This window comes from Thermobia domestica, chromosome 3 (genome assembly GCF_964235325.1).
Source record: "Thermobia domestica chromosome 3, izTheDome1.hap1.1, whole genome shotgun sequence".
Classification (NCBI taxonomy): domain Eukaryota; kingdom Metazoa; phylum Arthropoda; class Insecta; order Zygentoma; family Lepismatidae; genus Thermobia; species Thermobia domestica.
Window position 1 is genome coordinate 340,129,399 of NC_137456.1, and position 21,560 is coordinate 340,150,958.

General features: G+C 37.7%; 1 protein-coding gene across 3 annotated transcripts in view; it reads right to left on the bottom strand.

Moving 5' to 3' along the window:
- Nucleotides 1-21,560, bottom strand: part of LOC145681259 (uncharacterized) — a 395,864-nt gene that overhangs the window by 109,133 nt on the left and 265,171 nt on the right. Inside the window, exon 3 of one of the 3 annotated variants that reach the window (XM_081752828.1) lies at nucleotides 15,604-20,272. The exons of the other annotated variants lie outside the window; for them this stretch is intronic. Within the exon in view, the coding sequence (XP_081608954.1) occupies nucleotides 19,399-20,272 (874 nt within the window). The 3' untranslated portion in view covers nucleotides 15,604-19,398. Of the gene's footprint in view, nucleotides 1-15,603; nucleotides 20,273-21,560 lie in introns of those variants that run through there. 3 annotated transcript variants of the gene reach the window in all.

Consider the following 21,560-nt stretch of genomic DNA (forward strand, 5'->3'; position numbering starts at 1 on the left):
ATGAAAAATCGTACTATATAAATTAATACTACTACATATATAAATTCATTGTCTATCTATATATTCCTGTGTAATTCCTTAAACCGCTTGGGATACGATCTATTGTTTCTAAGCCAGGATGTTTTGAATTGTGATATTTCGAATTTTCGGTAGTTCATAACTATGAAAGAAGACGTTTTTCGATCCATGTTTATAAACTTTTTTCTTTCATTTCGCATAAGGAATCTCCTCCCAAATTTGTCGGTGGAGTTACCTATCACAATGTATAATATATTGTCCCCCGATTCAAAATTTTGACGGGCCGCGGTGGCTCAGTGGTAGAGCGTTCACCTCTGGAGCTTGTGGTTCCGGGTTCGATCCCAGCCCAGCCAAGTGAACTTTGTGGTGGACAAACACCGTGTGCGTGGGTTTTCTTGGGGTTCTCCCGTTTCCTCCCACTTTCTTCATTCCACCATTTCATTCATTACTCATCATCACCGTCTCCTTTAGCCTAACCGGCATAAGTGTGGGACGTAAAACTCAAAAATTTCATTTCATTTTCAAAATTTTGACATCGACGGCACTTAAAAAATCTCCCGAACAAAGTCTTATAAAACTTCTAACCTCCTTTAGGTTGTCGGATGGGGCACCTTCAAAATAGCCTCACCTTTAGCAGGGCCTACACGAACGCCTCGCTTTTCCAGCAATGTGACCGAGAACATAGACCTTTTCATAAGCGAAGAAACACTTCTTAGGACTGAGCTTGAGATTAACTTCATTGAGCCGGGTTAGGATAGCCCCTGCCCTATCTGACAAACCTGGAAAGGACGGATTAGGACAAATGACACCATTCAAGTAGACCATTAAATATTTTCATTTTACATCCTAAAGGATCACATCCATCATATTTTGTAAAAGAGCTGGCGCTGGAGCCAGGCCAAACGGGAGAAAATATCAAGCTTACTACTGCTACAGACAAAGGCAGTTTTTTCTGTCGGTAGGTTTTATGGGCATTTGGTGGTATTTCGATTAACGGTCCAACGTAGTAATACATTGTGTACCACTGAGAAACGTTAGAACCTCGTCTATACGCGGTATCGAGTAAATATTTGGATTCAGAATAAGATTAGGTTTTCGATAACCGATACTAAAGCGATACGTATTGTTATTTTTAGGAACTACAAAGACGGAACTGGAGTATGTGCTCCGGCTCCTTCGTATAATGTTGCTGTCCAGTATTTTCTGCACCTCTGCCCCGATTATTTTTCTCTTTTCGGGAGTCTCCCAATATAAGGAGGCTGGGAAACAGGAATATCTCTAGTTATCTTTAGGGGCGGGCACATGAATTTCTCTGTTGTCGCCGAGAGACATGGTTTGTCCCAGGCGACATTTCGGAATTCCATAAGCATGTCCGATAATTGGCCTTTCTCATGGGGTTCTAAGTTCAGTCCAAAATTCAGAGCTTTACGTAATTCTTCCTTAGCATGCGTTGGCTGGGACACGCAGGTTGGTTGGTAATTGTATCTTGAAAACGGTGTTGGTGTAAAGTTTTACCACCTCATTACTTAGACCAACGATCATTTCTTGAGAGCCCTTTTCGAAGGGACTATGCGAAGAGACCTCTGACGAAGAGATTTCTAGAAATTTAGCTTCCTCTAAGAAGCCGTTTAGAGGTGCCTTCTCATTAGAATATGTTTCACACATTTGATCATTCGTACCTATTGAGCCACTCTGATAGCTCTCGGTAGATGATTCTATCGAACTGTTGGCAATGGCGATTCTAGGAGAATATTTCTTCCTCCCTAGTTTCGAAGAGACAGGCTTGTTGGTTTTTCTTCTACCGTTAACGGAGTAAGAAACATTTTCTACCACGGTAATTGAGCTGCCAATATCCAGTTCATGAGTACTGCAGTTAATATTCCTTTCGTTGAGTCGGAAACCATTTACTCTTTCTTTCGCTTGAAATGGTCTCTTTAAGGTAATTATAGGCTTCGGAAAAGAAATTTTAGGCGGTTCCCTTAAGCATACAAATACTCGTGACATAATAGTCGTAGGGCGGAGATTTTGCTCCTTTTTCCTTGTGAAAGCTTTAAATGGCGTCCCCCAAATTGGAGAAGTTTTGATTGTTTTTAATGAAAATCTGGTTTTTAAAGTGCCGTATTTGAGCAGGGGGATTACTGGGATCGTTGTATGATATATGTGGTTTGCTTTTTCCTTCCCGCAATTGTTCACAAAATCTGTGTCTGGGAAGCTCTCACTTGTTTTGTTCTTGTATATCTTTCAACGTGTGATAAATTTAGATTATAGACCGTGTTCTTACGGAAATTTCGAAAATCCTGAGGAATTTCGAACCAGCGATATTCTCCTTAGTTCCCATCACTATCCGCGAGAGGTAAATATTTCAGGTGAATAGCGGTGGCATACTACATCAATGTACTTTCGACTAGTGGTTTTTAAGTTACCTTTTATGTTGCATGCCGTTATGACCTCCGGTAGGTATTCTGAAAGCTGGGAGCCTACTACTTGTATTCGTACGTAACCTTTCAATCGATTCAACACTGGGAACCTAAGTGATAAGCATTAACTAGATAGGAATGAAACGGATGTCCCCTTGTCAATTAGATTTGACGTCCAGCGGTCTCCTATTTTTATTTTAACTGTACTGATTTGACCTCGGCCAGCGCCCAGCTCATAGTCATTAGAGTAATTATTCTGGTAGGAATTCCGATCACTTTTAGGCAGTGATGTGCCGTAAACTATAATTTTACGTCTACGCGATTGTCTACTGTAATCTATACGTAATCTACATTACACCTTTTCCCGTGTAGACTATGTAAACAACCACTATCAAATGTAAGGAAGAATTTCGTTGCTCGTTTGTTCATATTTCCTCATTCAGTTGTTTTGCTTCGGTGCAGCGAAAGATTAGGGAAACGACTAACACATAAAAAGCAGAGGGAATTATCTAATCTGTATGTTTACTCTGCTCTGCACATACCACTTCCTTAGATTTTCCACTTCGAGCACTGCTTTTATAATGAAATTTACAAAACTAATTCTCACCTGTGGGCTTTCAGTCTTGAATCTGCTGTATTTGCCAATTTTTTACTGAATATTTTAAAAAATGCATAATATTTTTCATTTTCCTTCATCAAGACGAAACTAAGTATTCGAAAGTTACTATTTGCTGGTTTAGACATTCTATTTTGTATGCAATTTCGCAAGATAACGACAAAAGAAAGCCCCTTTATTGTCCACGACGCCATATTAAATTACGTCTTGTTGACATATTCTACATAGTCTACGTTGTTTACATTGTCTACGCATAGTTAACACGTAAACGTAAACTATCGTTTTTTACGCGTAGACGCACATCTCTGCTTTTAGGCATTGCATAATTCGAAGAGTAATAGCAAACTGAAACAGATTCAGATTGTACAGTAGTTTCAAGCAAGGACCAGTCTACAGGATCATTTTTTCGGATGACGCCAGGACTAGTTTGCAAATATGTCTACCAGTTCCTTTCGCGATTTCATATTTTCGCAGGTAATCTATGCATTGCTCTAACTTATCTATGTCGTCAACATTAAGCATTCGTTGGTGTAAAATCTGTGGTAGTAAATTCACTCTGAGCCTATGCAACACTTCCGACTGATCTGTACTTCTACACAAGTATTTAAAATCTTTTCCTAACCTGTAAACAAAGGTATGATATCTTCGCCTACTTTTTTCGTTTATGTTCTAAGTCATATTCAAGATTGGCGCGATAAGGGATAGACGGGAAAACATATTGTACCTTACCTCTTAGCTCTGCATAGTTCAACGTAGGCTGATTTGCTGCTTTCCACAAACTACCAAGCGGTTGCCCGGCCATTTAAACAAATAGGGAAATAATCCGCCATTTCCTGGGGTCTCAAATCGTATGTGCGTACCGTCATTTCGTAGGAAGAAAGAAAATTCTTTACAGCCTCATATTTACCGACTGAAAATAACGGGATTTTTACGTCCGGGTAAATACGATATGCTCGAGATTGAGTAACAATAATAGGGTGTGCGGACCACCTGCGGGTGTGGAGATGGGCAATTTTCTTCTAAATATAAATTTGGAATCTGAGGTTTCTCTAAGCTAGGTTGAGACGAAGGTTCTGTAACCGGACTAGTCTTAAATTATGTTTCAGATTTAGTAGTAATGTTATCTTTTTGTTTTGAACTAGTGTCCTGAATTGAATCTGACCTTTGACTGCTGGTCATTTCTTTCAATCGCTTTCATACGAAGAAAATTCAGTTATTTATGTCCTGTGGGGGAAATCGACCTCCATCGAGGTTTTCGTCGAATCTAACCGACTTAAATCCTTACTCTGTGACTCTGTACTTTGATCCGGTCTAATTTCTGCATTTTCTAACATGTTGGGCCCACTAGTAGTGGGAGAGCCCGCACTATAGGTGGAGAAACAAACTATTTTAGCGCGATATACTGTCCACTTTCCTGTACCTTTTTATTTCTTTAATGGTCGGTGATTAACTGTTACTATGTTTCGAGCTCGTATAAGCTGTACATAATAAACTACTACTAGGTCTGACACTATCTTGTCCTGAACTATACTTGGTTGTAAAGGAGGTGAAATAGATTTTTTTTATCTCCTCTAAACACACTATGGAAGGTCCGTATTCCGCATACTCAAATACCGGTATCTTCTCGATATTTTCTAAAACTCTAGATTCCGACCACGAGTCGTTGTTATCCGCTCCTATTTCTTCCTCTGTCTGGTTAAAAGCCTGGATGAGAAAAATATCTTCATTTTCTTTATCCTCTTCCACTGAAGGTCTTGCATCAATATCAAGGTTGACGTCATCATCTTCTTCGTTACCTTTACTAGGAATGAGGTCTCAAGCTGTTTATTGGGGCATGGATGCTACTAAGGTGTCCCAATTAGAATAGATAAGGTCGTCTTCTGGGCTCAACGGAGTAAACAGCTCTGCTTCGTTACTCAATAAGGTGAGATTTAACTCTGGGTTACTTCTGTGGGAATGCTTTAATTCCAACTTGGAGAGAGACTCGTCTTCAGCTTGTAATCGGTTCAATTTATATTCCAGCCACGCTTCCTTTACAGTATCACCATCCTCGGATTCGGAATTACTAACGATTCCATCTGAACATCTAACTCGCCTAACTACACTAAGCAAATTATCTATCCCTTCTAGGTACGACATTTTTTCTTCCAGCGGAAAGCTTGCGGGCTTGGTTTGAGTAGAAACCCCACATAACGCTTTGAGATCCGAATTAGTCTCGATGCTAATCATTTATGGGAATCTAAAGTCGGTTTGAACACTACGGTCCGTTCTCCGCATGGGATATTCAGTTTGAACCTCGATGTCGATATTCCCTATTACATGATCTATTAGTGATAAGTTCTCGCTAGGAATGATTGGATCTGCCTGAAAAAGTACCCATAATATTTCTACACCCTAGTCCATGCAACGAACCATGGTGGTTTGTACCTTATTTTTATTTCCTCTAATCAGTGGTTGTGCTAAGGCTTCTATCACTGGCGATAAGTCAGTTTGTAATTATGTCCAAAGTCATTTTACTATTTCGTCGTCTTGACTAATATTTGAATAGTACGGATCATTTTCTTTGTATGCACTTAGTAGTTGCTATTTGGAGGCTCTGGATTCGATAACCGTATCAGCCAAGTCAGGTTTAACGCTTATATCGACGCCGCTAAGTTTGTTTCTAATAATAGCATTATGAGTTTCCTAGTCAAACTGTTCTAACGCAGGTTGAGATGGAATCTCAGATGGTTCGTATTTTACTGGGAAGTAAATTGTTTCCGGACTCTCTGGTTCACGCAAATAGAGGAAGGCTTCTTTCCTACTGCCATTTCCGGTTTTAGGAGATTTAGTTTCTAAAATTTCGTTGTCTGTTCTTTTCTGACGAACTGAGTTCGACTCTATAATAGGAAAAACTCCTGGGGTAGATTATAACTTTATAGTGGTCCTCGTATCTACCTGACCAGCCACCATTCTGCTACTTTTAATTCCTTTTGTAAATTATTTGTTTCTCAAGCCCCTAGCATTCATTCCAGACGGCATTTCTCTATTTCCGATTCAAGAACCAAAGTTTGAAGTAATGGAATCGGTTTCTCGTTTCCTTGTGCAGGATTAAGCGCAGGTCCTGCAGGACTACAAACTGCTAAGCGGGTTGTTTCACAACCGATCTCAGGCTGTTCCTGCACGTAAGAAGTCGGAGTGGGAGGATCTAAATACAAGGTTCTATCCTACGTATCAATATACTTCGGCGCATTACTATGTTGCCATCGACTAAATTGAGGAATAGCGTATACTTTTCGTTTAACGTTATCACTATATAAACAATAAACATTGCCACATGAATCCCATATATAATGTTTTCCATCGCCAGCTGGGCAATGTGATTTCCCTAGTTCGCGCCAGCGTTTTTATTTACTGCGGAAAATTCATGGTTCTAGTGTTCAATTTTTCTTTTTATTTCATTAGTGGCTCAACATATATCCGCAGCAATGCTATGATTTAACCTAGTTCCTATTATAAAAACATGCATACAGCAGAAATAATTTAATTCGCGAGAAATTACTTCATTAGGAAGTGACATACAAGAAGATTAAAAATAAAGAATTCTTGTCCTGCTTTAAGAGAATAGTTATATTTCCTTCTCCTGTCTATTTTTCTAGAACGAGTGTTAAGTTTGTTGCTGTATTATCATTTGGATAATATAGATAAATAAAATTCAATTTACTTCGTATAATATGTTCACTTCCGTTATACAATATTTTTTGCTGTCTTATACTAAAAAGAGAGGGTGTTTCATTTTAACCCAACACGAAATTAACATAGGCTCTGATCTAATCGAAGGTTATTAGCGAACGTCACATAATAGAGCCCAAAGAGGATAATGGTTCGTTAATACTATGCTCCAGATAAGGAAACGATTGAGAAATCACATTCAAAACTACTTACGTATTATAATCGTTTTCATATCTGTATTTGAGGTTGAGCACTATCCCGATATTATACGTCACTGTTCACTGACTACATACTATTTAGCAGGTATACTACGACACCAATGAAAGTAATTATTTTTATGATTCACTTGTAAGAAAAACACAAAACGTTAGTAATACTTAAATGCTCAAACCAAGTGTGAATTTTTACATATAAAACTAAAAATGAAACTGTACCTCTGGTACATTGTAGCACTGGCTTCACCAATGCACAAGCCTGGGCAAACGACATAACGAGTGTAAAAGTAAAACGTCAGTACCACCGGCGGTTGACACCAACTATTACAGCTGGGGTTGTTGGGGTGTATATTTACTGTGTAGACTTCACCATTCATACCTGGCGAATCTCCATCAACCTTTACGAACGTGCGGTGACTTGGTGACTGAAGATGACGCGGTCCACCGGTTGTAATCCGGCAGCCGATCACTAACTGTTTGAGGGCTCCAACGTGTTTGAGAGGCGTGATACGAACCACATAGTGTGTGTTCGTGGCAAGAAGTACACACAATTCCATTTAGGACAATTTTCATTATTGCTTTGTATGGATTTGCAATTCGTTCTCTCTCTCTCTCTCTCCCTCCCCTTGGCGTGGGAGGCCCGGGTTCGATTCCCGGCGGGAGCTTATGCGGTTCGAATTCCACGTTAATCAGTAGGTCCACGTCTCATATAGCCTCGCTGCTGAAAGGGACGCTAAACTAAAATCAACTCAACTCTCTCTCTCTCTCTCTCTCTCTCTCTCCTTCCTTCCAAACGTGGCTGTAATTAGTTAACACCCCGCATTTAATCCAGATACTCCTATCTTCTTTGATTCGCTGGTATGAAGTGAAGCTCATAGAGAATACATATCGAAGTCCTAGCTCAGTTGCTTGTTGTCTCTAATCGTATTTTCATAATATCCTCTAGAAGTTCAATGAGACATAATGGAGTTTATTACAATATTAGAATAGATATCCAAGATGAGTACAAGAGAGGAAACATAACTATGTGAGACATTAATTTCTTATATGTGTAGTGATTACATAAATAGCTAAGATTAACGTCTATACTTTTGCCCGATACACTATTCCAGAGATTTTCACCATCGCGAGGGTGGCCCTCTCAAGGGCATCCTCACTCCTAAGCTCCCTCGCTTACAATGAAGCGAGGTTGAATGTACGCAAGAGTGAGGAGATATTCCCAACATGAGTGCGAGGGCGATGGACAACTTCATTCGCGAAGACGAGTGTGCACGAGGGTGAGAAGTTTCGGCAGCGACGGAGAGGATGCACAAGGGCTAGGGGAAATTTCCAATACGAGGGCGAGTGAGGGCGATGCACAACTCCCTTCGCCAGGGCGAGGACACGTCTTCAGCGCGAGGGCGAGGGCGAGCGAGGGCAATGGACAAATCCTTTCGCAAGGGCGAAGATCAATTGTTACTGGAAGGGTGAGGGTGCGCGAAGGCGAGTGAACGAGGGCGTGGGTTGCCCGAGGGAGAGGAACAATTTCCTTCGCGAGAACGAAGGCAAGCGAGGGAGACGGACAAGCCTTCTTAACAACAACTATTTTGAATTTGCAGTTTGACCACGTTTTAGAAGAATATAATATTTAAAGTAACATCTGCCACGTCCCCTATATGATAGTTGATGTCATAGTAAGATTATAGAATAGTCGTATTATTTCTTTCACTTAATTGCAGTGGAGAATTTATCTTGTGTGCTTCTACATAATTATTAAAAATAATAATGCAAATGAATATAATATTTACATGTTTGCCATGAAAGTTTCCTAATAGAAATAGCGCTACGTTTAGAAGTGAGTGTGCCTCATTGTTGCCCTGCCTATCTAAAGACTTTTTAGTTAAAACGTGTCTACACTCTCACGTTTAAAGATTACTGATGGACAGACAGTGACTCACGTCATTCAGCAGTAAATGACATAATCTTAAGAGCGCTGATATCTGAACGAACACAAGCAGTGAGAGAACCAACAGAATGCAGTAGGTTAGATGGAAAAAGACTTGATTGAATGAGTTTTGATCATAGATTGCCATTTTGCACTGGGCTTGCTCGGGCTCGGACTCAGTTCTTTCAACTGGGCTCGCGCACGGGTTCAGTTCCCTCAGTTCGTTTCGCGCTTAATTATTAGATGAATAGTTTATGTTAAGTTTCTGGAAACCAGCAATATGTTGTTGTTCCACACAAAACAAAGTTTTATATATTCAAAGTACACACACACACACACACACACACACACACACCCTGGTGCACTTTAGTATATGCAATATACTGTATTTGCAAATTAGTTGGGAAGCTGTGGTCCCGGAATAGTGTTCCCAGTCGCGCCCTGCATCTTCTAATTCCATTATACTACCTTTACACCCGTTACTTTGAAGCAAGAAATCTTTAAATTTGTAACTATATGAGTTCTCTCAGAACAGCCTCTACTTTTAATTGTGTTTGAAGACATATTGTCCTGCTAAAAATACATTAAATATGATAATTTCTTAGATAGTTCTTATGCAGTAGTATAAAGTTCGTTCGGACACATGTTATTATTGTTATTAGACAATAAACAATATTACCTACTGATCAACCAATACGCATTCCTTGGAAAAGTCGTCAGAACGAACCTTCAATTTACAGTACCCGAAGAAGAGATTTTATCGGCAGCTATAACGCCTGCAGCTATAAACCCTAAGATTTTATCTGCAGCTATAAGGCAGTCTTGGACTGGAATTTTGGGCTAGATTCACGACGGACTCTTTGGGGGCAGAGAAAGGTTTCTCCGATGATCTGAAACTGCCGCAATAGGGACACTAAGGAGAAAGGCAAACAACACTTCGTCCTGTGATGACGCAAAGATTTCTTTGAATTTAGTAGAGGTGTTTTCCTCATCACACAAAACATTAAAAAATGGGCCAATTATTTTTGCAAATAAGAAATATATACCACATATTACAAAGGGTGTATTGCTGGAATTGTAAAAAAATTCACCAAACTAATTTCCTGCAACTAACTAACTCAATCTTTTACGAAAATCTTATATATTACGTTATACGCTAATAGTTCATCAAAGAAACATTATAAAATGACACTTTTTAAACCTCATCACCATTATCACTCTTTTAATTTGCACTATTAGACAAGACGATTTTTTTTCGAATCTCGTGAGCAACACTAGTTCCCCCGAGTCTTAGGTCTCAAACACTATATATATATAATTTTTCTTTTTTGCTAAATGAATCGTATGTAAAACCTATAAATTGACAAAAATGATTTGCGATAACACTGAAGAGCTTTATGAACGTTTAAAGATACACTAATCATTACACAGTATATCCCCATAATAAATATTGTTTAAATGTTTTTAGATACACACTTCTTACATTTCTAGTGACGCAGACTGATTCTTAGAACATCTAGATAAGGGAATACATATTTTACGTAAATTTACAGAACAAGAGGAGAAGTGAACTGTCGAGAATCGAGACAATAAAGAAGTTCGAGACTTCAAAGAATTGAGACTGGACGAGACTTCTATAAAATTTACAAGACGAAATAATAAACATTATTTCTCGTACGGGGCGCGGTGGTAGAGCTTTCAACTCCGGTGCTTGGAGTTTCTGGTTCGATCCCAGCTCGCGAAGTGTGGACTTTGTGGTGGACAAATACAGTGCTCAGTGGTTTTCTTGGGGTTCTCCCGTTTCCTCCTACTTTCTTCATTCCATTTTATTCATTTCTCATTACCACCGCCTAATTTAACCTAACTCCCATAACCGTGAGACTTAAAACTCAAACATTTCACTTCAATTTTCTTATTTCTAGTGTCGACTCGTCTCATGGGCAACACAAGTTTTGAAGCGAAAGATTTAAAGGAAAATCCAATCAAATTTTACCTGAACATATTCATGGTAATATTAAGCGTCGAGTGGTCAATGATCTGTTCCATTTTAGGTAATCCGGAGTAAGTTATACGTTGGTATGTTTAATTTTCTTTGTTTAGGAGGTATTTTAAAGAAATAATTCAGGAAATATGCTGGAAAATTGAGGATCGGATCGTCGCGAAGGCTTTCTTACCCTAAAATAATTTCGCGCTCAATGATATGTGGGCGAGGGTGAAGGACAACTCCATACGCGAGGATGAGGGTTAACGAGGGCGAGAAGAAATTTCCAGTAGGAACGCTAGGGCGATGGACAACAATCCTCATGAGGACGAGTTTGAACGAGGTCGAGAGCTAACTTTCATTGCGAGGGCAAATTTCAAGCAGGAGGGTGAGGGCAAGCTAGAGCGATGGACAATTCCCATCGCGAGAGCGAGGGCCAACTTCCACTACGAGGCGAGGGTGATGGACAACTCCCTTCGCGAGGGCAAGTTTCCAGAATGAGGGCAATAATAACGAGGGTAAGAGCTGTCACAACGGGGACGAGTGTGCGCGAGGACGATGGACAATTCCCTTTGCGACGGAGAGGGTGATCGAGGGCGAGGGCCAACTGCTACTGTGAGTGCGAGGGTGTGAGGTCGGAGTAAAATGAACATGATGTACCAAAAAATCGAGTTTAAGAATGTGTCCACGCTTTCTATTATTCCTTCAACTTATTGTTCAAATTCGGGAATGAGGGAAAAGTAGTAAAAGAGAAAAATAGCAAAAAGAGACATAGTCGATTGGAATAAAACTCGAAAGGAAAGAGTAGTGTGTTGGAATAACCACTGCTGTGTGAAGGGTGATGCATTTTACTTACTTGAAGTCGAACTCTACATGCTACAGTGAGTCTCAGCAAAAAGATCAAGTCCCGCCATATCTTGATTTATCAGAGACTGCTTCTAATACATCCGATCAGTTCGATAGTCCACGGTTTTCTGCTAACCGGAACTTATCTATGTCATCTTTCGACTCCTTATATAGTCTACCTCCTGGATTAACCTTGGGTAAGAATAGTGGAAGAGAGAGAACAAGGGGACTCCAAAGCAGAACAGAGGTGGATCTGGAGGGGAGCCACAAAAGTTGATGGTATGAGGGAGTGGAGTGAGCGTTCCATACAAGCTACACCAGCGCCACGGTTCCATCTGCCGGCAAATTAAGAAAATCCTGCCAGCTTATTAGCTATAGAAATGCTTCGCCAAGGATGTTTTTCATATTACATATTTTATACATTTTTCAAATCATATATTTTATATATTTTTCTTTTTTTAAAAAAATTTCTTGTTTGTAACCATTTTGTTAGACAAGAAAGTGGTTGTTTTAATTACTTATTTGTACATACTTTCCTCAGCGCTGAAGCCAGTTCTCTGCTTCAGCTGGCCGGACGCCTACTTTAACCAGGTTAACATGACCAATAAATTCTTTTCTCGAAACGCTCATTTCCAACTTCCTCCTTCTTTACTAATGTTTGCACATCCCTCCAGAGGGGCGCGGAGTTCACAATCTAGGGATCGAAAGCAGGCCATCAGGCTTACGCGCCTCATATAACAATATTGTACATAATGTAAAATTGTAGTATGTACTTATTTCTAATAAATACATATCTTTGTGCATATAAGTTTTATTCAATGTATATGAAATATGAAATAGCAATATGAAATAAGTCGAAATTCAACAGCAATGATTTCCACTTTAAAATACTTCAAAAAATAATATTGGTCAGGACTTTCACAGAAATACTCCATTGTGCGATGCGGTTAAAAAGTTGTAACATTGCTATTTAGAGATGTTACTTTAGTAAAGAGACACGAACTTTCCCATGATTGTACGTTTTCCGCTAGAAGGGAGGGGGAAAATTTCTTAGTTTCCCTCCGGGTTTGCCTATGTTTAAGCTTCAATTCATCACTCTTTTATTTGCCAATATTGTCTATGAACTTTTGTGGTTTAACGTTTCCTCAAGTGTGTTCGCACGTTGGAGTGCAACTCGGTCGAAAAATATATAACGTTTCTCAGACCAGGTTTATGAGTGTGGATTTCCCTGGGTTTTATTCTACCCACATTCGTGTGGCTTTGTATCAACACATAGCAAAATTTACGTTTTACTTTGCGATAACAGGTATATAGCGCGAATTTCAGGGTAAATACCAAGTCGCTAAGCTCTCATGATCCCAAGATATACAGAATTTCAGTTGAAGTTTACCACAAATTTTCTCAGCGTCAACGCAAATCGTTACGGAATGAGTGTTTTAATCAACGATATCAACATAGAATTTATGCTTACTACGTTTTCCTTTTCATATTGCAATCCACAAATTTTACGGGTATCGTTATGGGATAGAAATTCACTGAAACTCCAGTGCTAGAAATTCTCTGAAACTTCCGGTTTCAGTTTAACCTACTTCATAAAGCAAAGATGCAGGAAGGAGTTGTTTTTGGGATCAATTTAGTGTTGTTGGGCTATTTATCATCCTCTCTGTTAAACCCCTAATCAAACGACAAGTGGTGAAAAGGAAAACACTGGCTAGGTATAGCTAGATCAAAAACGGTAAAAGATAGCGAAAAGCAGCTTTGTTTAATCAAGTATTTCAAGAATGTTCTATCTCGACTCTAACTTTCTACTAAAACCGAAGGTGGGGAAAATGAAACAGTTTTCGTTTTAACGTTAATGTCTGTATAATGCAGCTAGAAGGGCTTTTGTGTAATTGATGAAGTGCCCCAAGATTATATCGCATATCAACACTAATCTCTATACTCAAACCTGAAGAAAAGATCCGGTTTCCATGTTGAAAAATATTCCATGATCCTCTTTACGGTATTTAATAGTGTTCATTTATTTGTTTATTTTTACAGTAAATCGACAGTCGTAACTAACCAGGAATAGGAATTCTGTCGTTTTCAATGGACGATTGCTTTGGTATTCATTCTGCTAACATTTTCAGGTTATAGCAGAAACAAGAACTCATCTGCAGGAGCTTAAAGGATCCGTTGAAGAAGATATCTAGCGAATATTCTAGAATAGTAATTTCAGTCGTCTGTGTCTTGCTTTTATGGTATTATGATACTGAGGAGAACATGATGAGAAAGAAGATGGAAACGAAGTAAGTGGTACTGAAAAAAACAAGGTTAGTTCTTTCGTTAGTCGCACGAGCAGTTTATCAGTGAAACTACCACAATCTTCGCCATCTATGTTGCCTTTTCTTTGCTCTGAGAGAGATATTCATTAAAAATCCGAGAAGCAATGTGTGATGTCAGGGAACATTCCGTTGGAAATAACTGACGTAGTATGCTTAATTCATGATCCATATTTGCTAAACATGTATTTTTCCCACAAAATGGTCTTAATATCCACATGCTACCGCAGTGTCCAGGTTACATCCAGGGATCTACACAGACTTATTTGGATGACAATTAACGTCGCAACGGACCCATTTGTAAATCCGTAACAGAACGGACCAACTAAGAGGTACATATACGTACAAGCGCATAGCTTGGATTTGGTTAAAAGCAGGGCATAGATAAGTTTTTTCTCTCTCTCTTTGATACATATATATATTCATATGGGGTGTCGGGTGTGTGAGAGAGAAAGCTTAATGCAAACCTTCTTGACGATGTGTTAACATGTTTCTCACTTGGTACGAATGGCTCCTGGCTTGATTCTTCTCAGAAAATCAAGAATTAAGTGCTGAGAGAGTTTAAGTGCTACTTAGGGAAAAAAAAGTTTCAGACCTGAAGACTTGATAAGATGGGAATTATGGTTATTTTAACAGCAACAATGTTCTAAATTTGATTTCAGGTTGAGTGAGAATTCACACAAAAATATACTCCCATGGAACTACTCTTACAGGATCACCGGAATAGATGGCCTGCTGAGTTATTTGTATCTCTCTAATTAGTTCTGATGATGAACTAACACATGTACAACATGCAACAATCAAAAGTATATTAATAGTACTTATCATGTCCAGATATAAAAATTGTGCTATTATTTTTACATTGAAAATCCTCGTTTCTGTGTTTTTGTATAGATAAAAGATCATTTCTGATAATTTACTAGGTAAAATAATGGAAAATCGATGATTTTCCCAAGGGGATTCAAGTTTTCGATTTTTTCTTTTTTTTTCTTTTTTCAAGATTATGATACTACTCGCATGCTTAATCTATACCTAGGCACACAAGGGGTCTTCAAAACTTACAACCAGAATGCTACTCAAGAAGTATAAATATGCTCTGAGATGTCAATAGAGAATGAAAGTTATCTGATATAATTCCGTGGTCAGACAGTAAAGCTACAAGCAAACGTATAGGATTAATGCAAACATTAACTTATCTCCTTATATCTAGATCATAAGAGAGTGTAAACTACCCTTAATTTAAGTTTTTCTTTTTAATATTTGCAAATGCTAGGAAGCAATATACGGTAAGTTTGAAATAGCTACTTCTGGAGTACGTATGTCCGCATCCAGGATATCAGAAAAGGTGATTGTTTTTCTTAGACCAGCTTTTAATATCTTGTTGAATAATCACCTACATAAGGAACAAAGATGTAGGTGACTGTCTTCAGCAATTAACTGATATAGGTTACCAATAATAATCGGAGAAATATAACAACTAGGGTTCGAATCTCTATGACCAACGAAGTTGGAAATATGCACGTTTTATGACCGAAAAAATACAAACTATGACTTAAAATGTGCTCAAATACACACGAAGTAAATAATTTTTTACTGAAAATGTATTTAAACTTGAATTTTTAACAAATATATTTTTAAGAATAATCATTTGTTAAGGCATTTACGTAGTTATTTTGGCCTGAATGAATATCTGTAAGCTTTGAAGAATAGATCACAGCATATTACTGACATTATAAGACAAAAGCTGAATGACCATCTCCTCATTCCTAATGATGACAGATATCTACTTAAACAAAAATGAAACCCGTCTAAAATATGATCAAAAATAAGCCTTTGTATCACTTAAAGCTGACATGATCTCACGCCAAAATATGGTTCAAATATACATATATATAACCAACAAAAACATTTTCTTTATTACAACAATAAGAAATATGTTTATATTTAATTATATATATAAAAGGATAACAGGATGAAGATATGACCTCATAGAAATCCTAGCCTTAATGAAAAACTTTATTTCTAATTTTCATCTTAACTCGGATGTTGTGACTGTTTTTACAACATAATGTTCAGCCGATGTTTGTCTCTGATGAGGAGACAGAAAATATTGTACATTGATTTCAATGTAACTGTTCGTTGAAAAATGTCTCAGATTATTTACTGTTTCCTCTGTCATAGAAAATGAAGGTATGATATGCTTATCTTCGTAATGTACCCGACAAATTCTTTACGTAATAATTTACTTTTTTTCCGCAAATATGGAGCCCAGCAGTAGGTTTGGGCATGGAAATATAGGAAGAATTAGCACAATACACAGCTCACTCAAAATAGAAGATTCAATTTTTATAGTTGAAAATAGAGGAAAGGAAAGTATTTTGTTAATGACTACCAGAGCAACTAAATGCTCTTAAATTTTATATATGATTGTTTGGCAAACTTATGAATCTCTCGAAAAGATGAGGTACTCGGTAAATAAAAACTAAGCCGTCGTAAGGGGGCACGTTCTTGGGTGTCCCAAAACCCTTGATTAAGGCACTTTACACGTACATTGAATCTGCACTGGACGTATTTAGGCATATGTATGCTGTATGTGTTGTGTCTTCTTATTCATGCCACTTACCTGTTTAATTTCAATTATAACTATATTGATGAATGTGAAGGGATTAATGACATTATGTCTTAATATGTGATTTTTAAATTTCAGTTTCGTTCGTGAAGACAGCCAGTTGAAAATAACCAAAAAAAAAAATCGAAAACATTTTTGGTGTTTAAATATGTTTACTTTTGACTTGAAAGATTTTTTAGACAAAAAAAGAAAGGTTCATTTGTAGGTCAAAAATTGTGAAGCAAGTGAATATAATAACCAAAATTGAAGTCAATTTTGTACAGTCAATCACGTAAATACAGTCACTACTGTCCATTATAATTTAATTACATGGAATGCGTGTATTCATACTTATACTATCAAGCTTTGCCTGCACGTGGGGAAGAATTACACGTATAATAGGCGCGTGTAATTAGGGTTTAATTCTGTTTTGTAGTAGATATTATCTTGAAGGGTAAAGCCAAACCAAGGGCGTATATACTTTTCTCTTTGTTTGTGGAAGATTTTTAAAGTGTAGTTAAGTAATTCTTAACAGTCATTTAGTTACTTAATATATTCCAGAGTTAATGTAATACAAATATAATATCCGCGTACAAGTCAAAGACCTGATTGCTGAAGTACATTTTACAATGTTTCTAGAAGTACTACTCGATTGGTATCCACTTTTTAAATAGGTTTTATTGTAGACTTCAATATTTTGATTATGTCACTTATTGTTTCCACAGGAACGTTGGTGTGATGAGTTGTGTTTTAACGCTACAGGCGACGCATGTAGCCAAAATTAGAGGCGGCTCTTAAGGAAAAGCATTTCGGTACAATCAAGAGGTTTCTTGCCTGGAACTAAGGAAAGGAAAGCAACCTCTTCTACTGAATTAATGTTGTATATTGTTATATAAAAATATACGTTTAATGGATGAGTTTGACGCGAGAAAACTATATGTTTACCGATAAGATTTCCCTTACGAGATGCATTTAATTTGGACATTCGACGCCTGTTCACATCCATAGTCGCACATACAGAGATTGTCTAACATCTAGTGGACGTCCCTCTATATACTTATGAAACATCCCCCGATACACGTATGAACCGTCCAGTGGACGTCCCTCTACATACTTAGGAACGTCCAGCGGATGTACACTAACCGTTCGTTTTACCTGCGTTTTACGTCTACGACAGAATACTGGGCGTCTGTGTACGTTCATAAAACTCAGTTACTGACACCCACACAACAAACATTGCACTTTTATACAAGTACGTATCTGGTGTCCACTCGGCACACATTGGAATTCCTGAAGGTTTACTGGAAAAATTTTCGACAAAAGATCTACCTCTATTAAGGTTCACATCCGAGACAAATGAACGTCTGTAAACGTACACATCGATGTCTTGATGACATATACTGAACATCTACTTACGTCCGCAATGTCCCTCACTGGCTCTCCAAAAAGCGGAGGATATGTAATGGACCTTGCATGGGGTACTATCAAGATTTATACAAACGTTCAGTGGACATGCTCTTAGTGTTCTGTTAAGGTACACTATATGTTGATGGTCAAGTATCAATGGATGTTTACTTTTTCATAGACGCACTTCGCACGTAACATGTTGGTCCATCTTACATTCTGACAACCTGAATCGGCTAAATTCCTGGATCATATTTGGACGTGCTTGTGGTGTGTGGGTGTTTTACACAAATTGAATTTGCAAGAAAATTTTATAAAATCATGGCACCTGTGAGCTTTATAACCTTCATGTTTTAATATCTTTTGCAGTGTTTGATCTTTTCCAAAATATTTCTTCTCCACACTCCTTCGATATATCAGCTTTATCATTAGTGTGTGCTAACATATGCTTTGCCAAAATTGAACTAAATCTCTTTTCAAACACTGAGCTCTTTTCCCTGTGCTAATTACCGCCTTCTGCCAAATGTTAATTTTGCACAAATTGTGTCCCACACTTTTGGCATGTAAGCTCCTTCGTGGCTAAGCGGTAACCGTACGCACCTTTGATGTGGGAATCCCGGGTTCGATTCCCGGCGGTAGCTCGTGGTTTGGATACCACGCTTATAAGAAGGTCCACATAGTCTCGCTGCCGAACGGGACGTTAATTCAAAATCAACTTCAAACTCTTGGTATTGAAGAGAAATTTCACCTACGTGTATTAACGTATGTATAAACAAATGAAGTTAGACGAAACCTCTACTGAGTCTTGCCGTGTATGATGTTTCTTAACTGTGTATCAAGATATGTTTAGTCAAATTTGAACGTCGAAAAAATTTCCACACCGTTGGAGTAAGTAAGGTTTTTTCAAACGCTTATATCAACGTATGTTTAGCCAACTTCGATCGTTCACTAAATTTCTTTCGACTCTTTGCACATGTGAAATTTTCCACCAGTATGTATTAACATGTGTGGAGCTCAATGTACACGTCGAATAAATTTATTCCTATATTCTTAGCATGTGCGAGATTTTTCACGTGTAGGTACTAACATATGTGCAACTAAATTTGAACGCCGACAAAATTTGTTTCCACGCTCCTCCCATTTATGAGGTTATGTACCTGTAGGTTTTAACTTGTGTCTAGCATATATGAAATTTTTACCTTGCATATATTAGCCTAGTTAAATGTGAACGTTCATTAATTTTTGACCACATACTTGGCATGTGTGAGGTTTTTCACCTGTATGGATTAACACGTGTCTAGCTAAATATGAACGTTGATAAAATCTCGGACAACACTCTATACATTTGTGAAATTTTTACCTTTATGTGTTAACATGTGTACAGCTAAATTTGAATGTCGATTAAATTTCGCACCGCAGTCTTGGCATATGAGAGATTTTTCACCTGTATGGATCAACATGTGTGTAGCTAAATGTGAACGTTGACTAAATTTGTTTCCACACTCTTTGCAAGTGTAAGTTTCTACACCAATATGTATTATTATGTGTGTAGCTAAATTTGAACGTCGACTAAATTTCCTACCACACTCTTGGAATGTGTGAGGTTTTTCATTTGTGTGTGTTAACATGTGTCTAACTAAATTTGAACGATGACTAAATTTGTTGCCACACTCTTTGCATGTATGAGGTTTTGCACCTGTATGTATTAATTTGTGTCTAGCTAAAACACAACGTTGACTAAATTTCTTACCACACTCTTGGCATGTGTGAGGTTTTGCACCTGTATGGATTAACATGTGTGTAGATAAATGTGAACGTTGACTAAATTTGTTTCCACACTCTTTGCATATGTGAGGTTTTGCACCAGTATGTATTAATATGTGTCTAACTAAATTTGAACGTCGATTAAATTTCTTACCACACTTTTGGCACGTGTGAGGTTTTTGGTTTGTATGTGTTAACATATGTCTAGCTAAATTTGAACGCTGACTGAATTTGTTACCACACTCTGTGCATGTATGAGCTTTTGCACCTGTATGTATTAATTTGTGTCTAGCTAAATCAGAACGGTGACTAAATTTCTCACCACACTCTTGGCGTGTGTGAGGTTTTTCATTTGAATGTGTAAACATGTGTTTAGCTAAAGTTGAACGCTGACCAAATTTCTTTCCACACTCTCTACATGTGTGAGGTTTTTCATTTGTATGGATCCTGTAACAAATTCAGTAAAATAGGGAGTGGAAATCTAGATACACTATATGATAGAACAAGAAAGAAATGCAGAAGTTTGCACCTAAAATAGAGGAACAAAAATATTGCATTTTTATCGTGAAGCTTTTCAAGGTAATCATAAGTTTTAGAATGGCGAAAGTGCTAAATCTCATAACTCACCAAAACCAAAATTTCAGGAGAGCAATAAATCTGTTCTGCTTTTACACTATCTCATATGCGATACCAGGTTTTAAAAGTTAGTTTTTTCACGTTTTTCTTTACCGCATTTTCGTTTACGAGCTTTCACACGCACGTAGAATCAGATGTAGGAAATTGAATGCAACCAAAATCTAAAATTCCGTAAAAAGTGGAGATACAAAGTTTTGCACTTTCCCCCGATAAACTGATTTATAAAACTATTGTAATATTACACAAAATCTTGTAGATATTACGAGAAGAGAACTATTGGGGTGTTTTAGTATCACTTCTACTCTCCAAAGAAAAGGATGTCCTTTAATTTGATATCTCAAATCGTATCTACATTTATCTATTAGTTATTGGATTTAACTCAAATGCATACTTCCACTTTACACTATGGAATGAACATTTAATTATTTCAGGTGAAAATGGTGGCACGCTCTCACTGACAGTACTTGGTACTATATCATTATCTTTCGTGGTATAACATTTGGTAATTGCGAGAGATTTTTGAAATTACAACTACCAAAACAGTTCGTATTATGACAAAGAAAGAAAACAAGACTATAACCATTTTTAAAATTTTGTAGAAAAAATGTCAATTCAAGCAGTATGCTAATCTCTACTAGTGCTTCTAATATCATTTCAATGTTCTGAGATATTAAGTTTTAAACCGTTATACAATCTTTAAGTCTATTGATATACATCTAAGTGAAAAAAGCACTCTTCTTAAATAAAAACTTTTGAGAATGCTACGGCTTGAATATTAATAAAATGAAAGAAACATGATAAACATTTAATTATAAAAGAAAGGCAGCTCTACTATTTAGAATAAGTTAGCTATTTTGTTGAGTAACTACCTTTACCTGACTCCGACAAGAAAGTAATAAGAAAATTGTTTCAGCTTCTGCTGGCAACGCTGCAGTATGAAGCCGTCCCCAGAGTGTGGCCTTGGGCCTGCTTGAATAGCACAGCACGTGGCACGCACGAAATATTTTTCATTGTGAAGTTAGAAGTTAAAGAGTGCGATCGTGTGTTGGACCCCTGTCACAACAACGGAAGCACGTAATATTGACCTGTGCAACGCAAT